Here is a 12,112-nt window from a genome sequence, read left to right on the forward strand (position 1 = left end):
ATAAAAAAAAAAAAAAAAAGAATAGAGGACACAGAGACTAACCCACAAAATTACAATTATTTTATATTAGACAAAGGTGCCAAAAACATGTATTGGAGAAAAGATAGCCTCTTCAACAAATGGTGCTGGGAAAACTGGAACTCCATATGCAGCAAAATGAAATTAAATCCTTATTTCTCACCATGCACAAAACTCAACTCAAAAATGGATCAAGGATTTGGGAATAAAACCAAAGACCCTGTGTCTAATAGAAGAAAAAGTAGGCCCTAATCTCATTCATGTGGGATTAGGCCCCAACTTCCTTAATAAGACTCCTTTGGCACAGAATTAAAATCAAGAATCAATAAATGGGATGGACTCAAACTAAAATGTTTCTTCTCAGCAAAAGAAACAATCTGTGAGGTGAATAGAGAGCCTACATCTTGGGAGCAAATCTTTACCCCTCACACATCAGAGCACTAATCTCTAGGGTATATAAAGAACTCAAAAAGTTAAAACACCAAAACAACAAATAACCCAATCAATAAATAGGCCAAGGACCTGAACAGACATTTCTCAGAAGAGGATATATAATCAGTCAACAAATACATGGAAAAATGTTCATTATCTCTAGCAATTAGAGAAATGCAAATCAAAACCACTCTTAAGATTTCTTCTCACTCCAGTCAGAATGGCAGCTATTATGAAGACAGACAACAATACTTGTTGGCGAGGATATGGGGAAAAAGGTATACTCCTACACTGCTGGTGGGACTGCAAATTGGTGCAGCCAATATGGAAAGCAGTATGGAGGTTTCTTGGAAAATTGGGAATGAAACCACCATTTTACCCAGCTATCCCTCTCCTCGGTCTATACCCAAAGGACTTAAATACGGCATACTACAGGTTCACAGCCACACATCAATCTTTATAGTAGCACAATTCACAGTAGCTAAACTGTGGAACCAACCTAGATGCCGTTCAGTAGATGAATGGATAAAATAAAATATGGCATACGTACACAACAGAATATTACTCATCAATAAAAGAGAATAAAATCATGGCATTTGCAGGTAAATGGATGGAGTTAGAGAAGATAATGCTAAGTGAAGTTAGCCAATCCCAAAAAACCAAATGCCGAATGTTTTCTCTGATACAAGGAGGCTGATTCATAATGGGGTAGGGAGACGGATCATGGGAGGAATAGACAAACTCTAGATAGGGGAGAGGGATTGGAGGGCAAGAGAGGGGGCCATGTGGTTAGAAATGATGGTGGAATGTGACGGACATTATTATCCAAAGTACGTGTATGAAGACACAAATTGGTATGAATATACTTTGTATACAACCAGAGATATAAAAAATTATGCTTATATGTATAATATGAATTGTAATGCATTCCGCTGTCATATAAATTAAAAAAGTTAATTAAAAATTTTTAATGTAAATGATACATTATATATATATATATATATATATATATATAGTCATTTGCCTCTTCCATTCAGAATAATTTTCAGAGTTTACTCATAATGATAACTATAACTCTAGCTCAATCATTTAACTGCCTTATAAACCACTGCATGACTATACTATGGTGTGTTCTCTATTGATGGGAATTTGAATTGTTTATTTTTCTTCCTTGCTTTTATAGTGCTATAGGAACAACTTTGTGACTTTAATGTGTGTGGGGAGAAGTTCTCTAGGGAATACATGCCTAGAAGTGGACTAGTACATGCCTGTTGTTCAAGACCCAACAGATGATCCTAAATTTCAATGAATGTTCTGTTTTGTCATCAACAGTGTATAATAGTCCGTGGTACATCAGAGTTCCCAAACACTTGTTTTTGTACTTAATTTTTGTCTAACCATCAGTCAGAAATGATAGTACTTTTTTAACTTTGCATTTTCATGTTTACTAGTGAAGTTGAATATATTATTATATTTATTAGCTTTTCTTTTTTTTGTACTGGGGATTGAGCCCAGAGGTTTTACCACTGAGCCACATCCCAGCCCTTTTTATTATTTATTTTGAGGCACAGTCTTGCTAAGGGCCTTGCTTAGTTGCGGAGGCTGGCCCCAAACTTGGGATTCTCCTGCCTCAGCTTCCCAGATTGCTGGGATTGCAGACGTGTGCCACTGTGGCTGGCAAATTTATTAATTTTAAAAAGAATTTGTAGTTTTTATTGCTTAAGAAATCCTTCCCTACGCTTACAGTATACTCTCCTGTTTTCTTTCTAATGTTTTGTTAGAAGTTTTGCTTTTCTTTTTAAGATCTTAAATTCATATAGTATTTTTTACTAGGTACAATTTGAGTAAAGATGATTTTATGTTTTGCTTTAAAAATATCCAGTTCTTTAGCACCATTTATTTAGTTATTTTAAAAAATTAATTTATTTGTTCTAATTTGTTATACATGACAGCAGAATGCATTTCAATTCATAGTAAACAAATGGAGCACAATTTTTCATTTCTCTGGTTTGTACAAAAGGAGAGTCACACCATTCATGAAGTATAAAAAAGGTCTGGAGATGTGGCTCAGTGGTTAAGTGCCCCCCTGGGTTCAATCCCTGGCAAATCTGCAATTAATATGTATGAATAAAATTAAAAAGAATTATTATTTTGGTTTTTTTACTAGATACCTGACAGCTACTAGTCTACCGAACTGCATGTCCCCAGCAGTAATATTAAGGAAGTTCAGAGCATGGACTTTAATGTTACATAGACTAAGATCTGGTAAAATACTTATTAACTTTGTGATCTTGGATATGTAAGAATTTTTGAATCTCAGTTTCTCTATATATTTTTGAGGGGAGATTATTCCTACAGGGGTGTTGTTGGGATTAAATGTGATAACATATGTAAAGAATTTAGCACTCTGGTAAATAGATGGTAGCCATTGTTACTAAAGTTATAATCATTGCTTCTCAAGAAAAAAAAGTATAATATTTGTGGGATTTGATGATTGGGATTTCTGACTTTTTTGAGGAAAGGCTTAAGCAGCCTGGGTGGGGAGGAAGCCAGAATAAGTAGAGGCAGAATTTATGGACTCCTAATAATTTGTGTAATTGTTGACTAATACCTCCCCCCCCCCCCAATAGAATTCCAAAAAGGCAGGGACTTTTTTCCTTTCTTTTGTATCCCTTGATTTTGGAAAAGTGGTAGTCATATAATCAGTGCTCATATACTTTTTAGAATAGACACCAAAGATTTTGTTTTTCTTTTTTCCTCCATTCCATACCCCCAGTACTTCAAAAAAAGCAAATAATTAAACATGAGATTAATCCTTTTTTCAGTAAATAATCTCCGGAGTTCCACTTTGAATGTTTTCAGCTCTGAGCCATTGGTTGTGTTCTCTAGGAGATTTTGTAAACTGAAGGCATTGGGCCACATCAATGACATGGTGCAGTTGGAGCCGTAGACATCAGTCAGTTGAGTTCTGATTTATGCATTCTGGGTTTTGTGCTATTGTGACTCTTGAGAAGCACACCTAGTTTCTCCCCCATCCTTGTCTTTAGTTTCCTGAGGATTCTGGGATTGGTCACCTGCTATTTCTTTTCCTGCTGTTTCACTACCTATTGCTCCCAACTCTTCTGATTTATTTCATTTCAATTCTGAAGTATGAGCCCTTTAAAAGCTTTTGCTGTTAGTGGCCACAGTAGAACATTAATGGACTACAAAAAGGCTCCTTTGTTCTAATTTCTTTACTGAAATGTCACAATCTATGTAAAACACCCTAATGTCTGTATTGGGTCCTGGAGGAAGACTTAGGGAAGATTTGCTTCCTTTCTACTTGCAGGTCTTAAGAAGGATGAGTTTTAGTGTACATTTGATCCTTTTAAAAAAATTTTTATTTATTTTAATTGGGTATATATGATAACAGAATGCATTTTGATTCATTGTACGCAATTATGGCACAACTTTTCATTTCTTTGGTTGTACAGGATATAGCGTTGCACCATATGTGCAGTCATACATATACCTAGAGTAATAATGTCCATCTCATTCCACCATCTTTCCTGCCTCCATACACACTCCCCTCCCCTCCCTCCCCTTTGCCCAATCAGAGTTCCTCCATTTTTCCCATGCCTCCCACCCCCATTATGGATTAGCATCTACTTATCAGAGAGAACATTTTGCCTTTGGTTTTTTGGGATTGGCTAACTTCACTTAGTATGATATTTTCCGACTCCATCCATTTACCTGCAAATGCCATAATTTTATTCTCTTAATGCTGAGTAATATTCCATTGTGTATATGTACCACAGTTTCTTTACCCATTCATCTACTGAAGGGCATCTAGATTGGTTCCAGTTTAGTTATTGTGAATTGTGCTGCTATGAACTTTAATGTGGCTGTGTGACCATAGTATGTTGATTCTCAAGTCTTTTGGGTATAGACTGTGGAGTGGGATAGCTGGGTCAAATGGTGTTTCCATTCCAAGTTTTCTAAGGAATTACCATATTGCTTTCCATATTGGTTGCACCAGTTTGCAATTCCACCAGCAATGTATGAATGTCCCTTTTCCCCCACATCTTTACCAACACTTATTGTTGTTTGTATTCCTGATAACTGCCATTCTTACTGGCATGAGATGAAATCTTAGTTTTGATTTGCATTTCTCTAATTACTAGAGATGTTGAACATTTTTTTCATACATTTGTTGATCGATTGTATATCTTCTGAGAAGTATCTGTTTAGCTCCTTAGCCCATTTATTGATTGTGTTGTTTGTATTTTTGGTATTAAGTTTTTTGAGTTCTTTATATATCCTGGAGATTAGTGCTCTATCTGACATGCGTGTGGCAAAAATTTGCTTCCAAAAACGTAGGCTCTCTCTTCTCTTCATTGATTATTTTGTTGAGAAGCAGTTTTTTAGTTTGAATCCATCCCGTTTATTAATTCTTGATTTTATTTCTTGCCATTTAGGAGTCTTGTTAAGGAAGTCAGGGCCTAATTTGACTTGATGAAGATTTGGGCCTACTTTTTCCTTTATTAGGTGCAGGGTCTCTAGTGTGATTACATTTGATCCTTTTAAATATAATTTCTGTTCACAGTTAGGAACCTGCATTCATACTTCCTGGATTTAATTTCTAGCTTAATTTCCTGCTAATAGTGTGACTTTATGTTCACCTTCTTTGCCTCAGTTTCCTCATCTGTAAAATGAGCATAATAATTACACAGTAGTACCCTCCCTTATTTACAAGGGATGCATTCCAAGACCACCAGTAGATGCCTACTGTGGATAATACTAAATCCTCTGTGTACTATGTTCTTTCCTATACATACATATATCTATGATAAAATATAATTTATAAGTTTTTAGGCCCAGTAAGAGATTGAGGTTTCTGAAGGTTAAGAAGTTTGACAGGTGTGTTGTGCAGGTCAGTACCACCTGGGGAAATTTGAAGGAAAAATGTGTATTTTTGGTTTTGAGTTTCAATCTTTTGAATCTTTGAGAGTTGCATTTCTTTTTTTCTTTTTAAAGTTTTTTGGGACTTTGTATTTGGAAACCATAGCCAGGTTAATTTCAAGAAGGAATTTTTGTGTATTTATTGAGGCAGGATCTTGCTATGTTATCCAGACTGGCTTCAACTCCTGGGCTCAAGCAATCGTTTGCTTTAACCAGCTGAGTAGCTGGTACTATAGGTGTGCACCACCACATCTTGCTTTCAAGAAGGAATTTGAAATTTTGGTGTTAGGAGTGTCATCTTGCCATTTAATATATTGATTTGATGATTTTATTGTTTGTGTGATAGTATTCAACTAGGTGGTTAATATAAACTTTTAGATTACACTTCATTATTTATAGAATCCTCATTGCATTCTGTATAAACAATTTATTCACACCAGTTCTTAGTAAATGTATATGACTATATCATGGTGTCTTTTTGATCATTTGCTTTAGAAACAATTTTTATTTGTAGAATAATAAGCATATTAATTTGCATAGAATAATGAGAATGATTCAGAAATTGCCTAGGTAATCCAGAATTGACTTGTTCTACATAGCAGTAGAACATGGGTAGTAATGTTTACTAATATGTCATATATGCAGGGTAAAGTGAGCAAACAATGATGAGATACCTTGTAAAAATATAAACTCATCTTGTTGTACTAGGGAAAATGTTGGGAATAAAGAATTACAGATGGAAGGACAAAAATACTTACAGGATATAAACTATTGATAATATTTTATTACTAAAGCCTTTTAAAAACTAGTAATAAAGAATTTTATTATAAATAAACGATGTCTTTAATGGAAATATTTTCATTTTTTCTGAAAACAAATAAAAAATAATTATAAAAAGAAAAATTATTTTCATTTTTATCTAGAGAACTGTAGAGGGTGCTAGAGCATTAGGAATAATCAGAATTGACTTTCTATAGGAATTCACTTAAGTCATTATCACAGTAATTTATTTTTCTTGGTTATACATTTTTAAAAAAATATTTTATTTTTTAGTTTATAGTTGGACACAATACCTTTATTTTATTTATTTATTTTTATGTGGTGCTAAGGATCGAACCCAGGGCCTCACACATGCTAGGCAGGCGCTCTACCACTGAGCATTAACCCCAGCCCCTATATATTTATTATATTTTATAAATATATATGTATATATATTTATTATATTATTATTATTTTGACTGAAATTAGAGTGACTAATATTGCAAAATTGATATTATTTTTAATGAATTTGATTAATGAATTTGGTTGAAAAATGTTTTTCATCTTTCAGATTCTTTGATATGGTTGAAATTATGACCCTCTCACGTAGTTAAGTTAGTAAGAATAAAAAGTTTTTTTTTTTAATCATCTACCTGAATCATTAGCTTCAGAAACAATTTTGGGTAGATGGTAGAAGAATAAATCTTTATTATTCCCAAACTGGGATTGGTAGGCTGTATAAGCAATCTCTTCCTCTTCTCTTCAGATATTTTAGGATCAAAAGATAACCAAACCATATAATGGGATTATATATTTTAGGTAGATTGGTTTAGAAGAAAGATTGTTAAACTAAAGTGGAATTTAAAAACGTGAACAGACTTTAAAAGTTATTTTTGGTTAGATAGAAGTCTTGGCTTTTTTGACTGATAAATTTATTATTTAGAGAACAGTTCTATAAATTCCAAATTTTAACTGTTCCCTGGTTTAGTGGTGATTTTAGAAATTTAAGATAGAATTATTTGATCTTTTATCATAAATAATTGCTTTTAGAAATTGTTTTTTAGTAACTTGGATTTTCACCAGTTCTGAAGAATTTAGGCCTTATTTGAACTGGGTCAAGTTAGACTGAGTGGTATATTTTGGAATAAAAGTTGATAATAATTCACCAATCTTTTAATGTTAGGCATCTATGTTATAAAATGCAGGCAGCTTTGAAGAATTCTGATTCAAACCTTGCCAGGAATTTATTTTTCCCTGAAACTATATTTTAAATCTTTATCATGAAGTTTTATTTTATACTATAATTTCTTTAAGAGTCAAGAGAAAATTTGTTCCCTTGTTGCTCTTTCAGCAGTGAAAACATTTTCTTTTGTGGGATTGCTGTTGTAAAAGCTTTCTTATTAAGTTACTCTTTTTGTTTTTAATTCTCAAGGCACCACCTTCCATGGTCAATAATGAACAACGCCAACATGCAGAGCACATATTCTTATCATTTAGAAAATCAAAATCACCATTTGCAGTTTGCAAGCATATTTTGGGTAAGTATTCACTTTAAAATATTTTGACATAATCAAATATGGTTTTCCTGTCCTGAACATGTACTATTTTAAATTCCTTTTAACAATAAGCAGATTCTTTTAGCTAATAATTTTCTATTAAAAATTATCATACTGCAGTGGCTCTGAAGATATTCTGGGAAACCAGAAAGGAAACTTTATTTATACTTTGGATTTTTCCCTCTTAGATATGGTGTTCAATAATTTAAAACTGTTAATGGTGGGAGGAAAACTGTTGTTTCAGTTGTTCTTAAGTGTCATATCATTTGTTACAAGACATATACTATAATATATCTCTTCCCCAGTGTTAGTTTGAAAATTAAAATTGCTTTTAGAGAGTTCTGTTTTCTTCTAGTTGTTTTCCCATAGGGTTTTTTTTTTTTTTTTTTTAATTTTTAAGCCATTTAATTTGAACTCTACTTGCTTAGCAGTTATCAGATACTTTTGGATAGGTTATCACTGTATATCATAAAATAAAGCACTGTTTTTTTACTTTTGTGAGATTTGTTTTATGAGTACCTTACATGTACAGAAGTGATCTCTTCTAAAAAAAAAAATCACAAGAATTAAAATTTTCTTGTCCAAAGGTGGCATTTTCTAAGAGTTGTATATGACATTGCCATCTGTTTCTTAGATGCTTTTCAATAACAGTAAGGGAGATTTCACTGGTTATTGTTATTTTATAGGCTGATTATTTTTTACTGTTTTCTTAGTTGGAGCCATTTTTTATATAACATGTTTAAGGCTCTGAGTCATCTATGAACATAAAATTGGTTAGTTGAGCATTAGGAGCTAAAACATCTGATTTTTTATTCTTGTGCTTTTAATAGGGGTTATCTGTTACCAATACTCTGGTTTCCAGATTGAAATAAGCCATAATTATGGTTACATGTTTAAAATGCTTTATATAAAAGAGTATATGAGAGGCATTAAGTTGTAATGGAAAGAGTACTGGTGTTGGAACTGTGAGATCTTGCTGGGACTGTCACTTTTAGGAAGCCAGCCTCTCCAGGCCTCTTCTTCATTTGCATTGTGGGAATAATGATACCATTTGCCTTAAGGGATGTGGCTATCTTAAGTTGTTGTGAGATGCAGGTGTAATTACACTTAAAAACACTTTGTGAACAATTTGGTCAATGTCATATCCACATTATCTCATTTAAGATAGTTTTTTAAGAATATGACTGGCTTATAAAATGCTCTTTTCTGTTGGCAAGGAGTTAACAGTAATGGTCAACCTGGCTCTTATATCATTCAGGAATTCTTACTGTTAAGAGTAACAGTTTTAACAACTCTTTCAATTCTAAATGAGGCCATTTTAATTAATTTACTTATAAGTCATTAGTTTTTATACTTCGATGGATTTGAGTTACTAAGAAAATTTCTTTACCTGTGGAGAATATTTAATTTAATATTAAAATAAAAGAAGTAAAACGTTAGCATAAAGAATTTAAGGGAGGCTTACCTCATCCTTACTGCTTTGAAATTGTTCATCATCAATAGATTTAGAAAACTATTGTATTAAACTGTTAACCTAAAATTAGTCTGGTTTTTATGGCTTATGCCTTACCTACATTGACTAGAATTCCATCAGTGTTCCATCTGACTTTCTGTTGTAATGCAGTTGTCATTCTAGATTGGCTGGAAATAGTTGATCTAAGTTATAAGTATTTTATTAGAGCATATTTGTTTATATCACTCTTTCCTTCCTAGAGTATATATATTTTATGAACCATTATTGCTTTTTTATGATTTGAGTTTGTTTTGGATTATTATTGTTTTCTTGATAAAATTTTCTAAAGAGTAGTATTGCTAGTTCTGGCCGTGCTTTTAATATAGTATGGGTTTTGAGACATTAACTATTTAAAAGGTGGAGTGCATGTATGACAAGCATAATCATTAATGTACTGCATAGCCCTGTGTTACATTAATGTTTACATCTAAACTTCACAAAAAAAATCCTTTTTTAACTCCTTACTCAGTTGCCACCAGCACAGAAGGGCAAATTCCTCTAAGAAGACTTCTCATACAAGTGGCAGTCAATCACAATTCAGAATTTTCACATTCTTATTTAGGGATTATATGTCATTTTTATAGAATGTCTGGGAAATATATTCTGATAAAGGGGAGATTTTCTCTTTGATGTCTCCCTTTTCTGGTCTCTTAAAGCTCTTCCTTCTAACTTCTTTAACTTGAGTTTTATATGTTCTTATTTTTCCTCATTTCTTTCTCTTTTGTTTTCATTCTAGTTTTTATTTTCTTTACTCTTTTCTGTGTGTATGTGTGTGGCCTATGTGTGTGTGCATGTTGCATGCTTGTGTATTTTGTCAGAAGAGTACTTGTAGCCTACTTCACCACAGAAATCTTTGGTGCTTTGGAATTAGTAAATTTTTTAGGGTCAGTTATTTCCTCAAAAAACCTGTCAGTTCTGTTCTTGTTAAAGAACTAAGAACTGTGAGGGATTGGCTTACCTTTTCTGGAGTTAACTTTGTAGCATTCTTTTGTCCTTTTCAGAGGGAGAAATGAGTTTGATTCACCTCTTACCTCAGAACTAGGCAAAACAAAGTGAAATAAACTAACAAAAAGTCAGTGAGACTTATTAGTTCTTTGTATTTGGAAAAATTCTTCAGTAAAGCTATTAATTTTGTCTTCTTTCATCTGAGACTTTATTATTGGTTGGTGGGCATAAATACCATTAAGTCAAAAAAGAAGACTTTTTGATCCTTATTTTTTCTGTGTTTTGGATAGAAATCTTTTAAGGCCAGAGAAGAGGTTGTAGTAGTTGAGCATCAGTGGCTTATTTTTATTCTCTTAAAAACTTTTTTTGATAAGAATGTAGTGCTCTTCCTCTCATATTTACTTCATTTGAACTTTTGTCTGCATGGTTTGGTCTAGTTTTAGATGGCTGATAAGATAAAAATGAATTTTATGTTCATAATGATTATTAAAGAAAGTTATGTGGTGGCAGACAAGGGAAGGCATTCCTGCTAAAGTGTTCTCAAATAATTTATCATCTTGGCAGTGTAGTAGTCAGTGACAGATCTTCTTAAAAATAATTAAAGAAGAAATTCTAGATGAATTATGTTCTTTGTGAAAATCTTACAGTTTCATGTATCTTTTTACCAAGGAGTAAAAATAAGCCTCATGGACATAGGTGTTCTATCTCCTATCAGTAGGCTTCTAAAGTTCCTTTAGTTTCTCTTACATTTTTTTTATAGTGTGTATAAATACAGCTTATGAAGGCTAATAATGTTTTTTTATGAGAAGATAATATTTAGGAAAATTCTTACTTTAAATTGGAATTTGGCTTTCTTTTTTCCACATTTTTCCATTCTCAGTAACAGCTTCTTGTAGGAGTAGTAATTTAGAAGTCTTCTTTTAATACCATGCACAGATAGCTAAGAAAAAGTTATGAAACTTTGTTGTATCTTGAAAACTTTGAAATGTCATTATTCTTTTATAATAGCAACCAAAAGGGCACAAAAAGACTAGGATATAAGTATAAATAGTTAAAAATAAGTATGTTTCAGTGCTCATGAGTATCAGAAGGTGCTTATTTGATCTTGTCTTCAGTGGCATGTGCATTTAGGGGTGGATTAGTATTGCTAGGAACATTTGCTAGGCTTATGACCTCAAATTTTCTCCCTTTAGTCTTCTGGCATCAGTTTCTTCAGCTATAAAATGTAGGAATTGTATTAGGTGATCTGTGGAGATCTAATTCTAAAATTCTGAGTTCCACAGAGTTTACCTCCTTGTTAAAAAATCTATGTTAAATTATTTCCTTGCCCTTAAAAATGCAAGGAAAACAAAGACAGGCAAACAATCATCAATTTCTTTCAGAAGAAGGTCATAAGTGAGAGATTATTTGAATTACTTTATGAGACAGTACTATATTTCTCCTTAAATGTCCTAAATGTAGCTTGTTTCTGTTTTAAATCTTCTCTGAATAAAATCCTCATTCCCGCCCCCCACCCTTCTTGGAACTTTAAACATTTCTTTTTATAATAGGATCACACCTTTTAAAAGTTACTGCTTTGTTTTATTAACTATTATATTTTTAAATGTTTTAAAGTTTTGTGAATTCTAATTATCTCAATTAGAATTTGTTAATGTAGTATGGAATAATAAAAGGTTTTTTAAAAGGTCCAGATTGGTTTTTCTTACTAGTTTTATTATGTTTAGACCTCCTATACAGTAGTACAATAGATAGGAATTTATGTAGGCCACACTTTTCCCCCTTATTTTTATAGCTAATTGTGTCAAGACTGTTCACAAGATTTTTAAATGACCTGAGCTTTTGAACAAGAGAGAAAACAGTGTGCCTGGATTGTGTCTTCATGCTCTTCTGATAAATTCTTGAAGGTGCCATTCTATACTCAAAGAGTTAATTTCTCATGGCTTTTAAA

At 32.6% G+C, this 12,112-nt stretch overlaps 1 protein-coding gene across 1 annotated transcript in view; it reads left to right on the forward strand.

Moving 5' to 3' along the window:
• The window catches only part of Xpo4 (exportin 4), a 112,944-nt gene that overhangs the window by 23,309 nt on the left and 77,523 nt on the right, over nucleotides 1-12,112 (forward strand). The window contains exon 2 of the mRNA XM_015499309.2: nucleotides 7,583-7,688. Within this exon, the coding sequence (XP_015354795.1) occupies nucleotides 7,583-7,688 (106 nt within the window). The remainder of the gene's footprint in view (nucleotides 1-7,582; nucleotides 7,689-12,112) is intronic.

Source organism: Marmota marmota, unplaced genomic scaffold (assembly GCF_001458135.2).
Source record: "Marmota marmota marmota unplaced genomic scaffold, marMar, whole genome shotgun sequence".
NCBI lineage: Eukaryota > Metazoa > Chordata > Mammalia > Rodentia > Sciuridae > Marmota > Marmota marmota.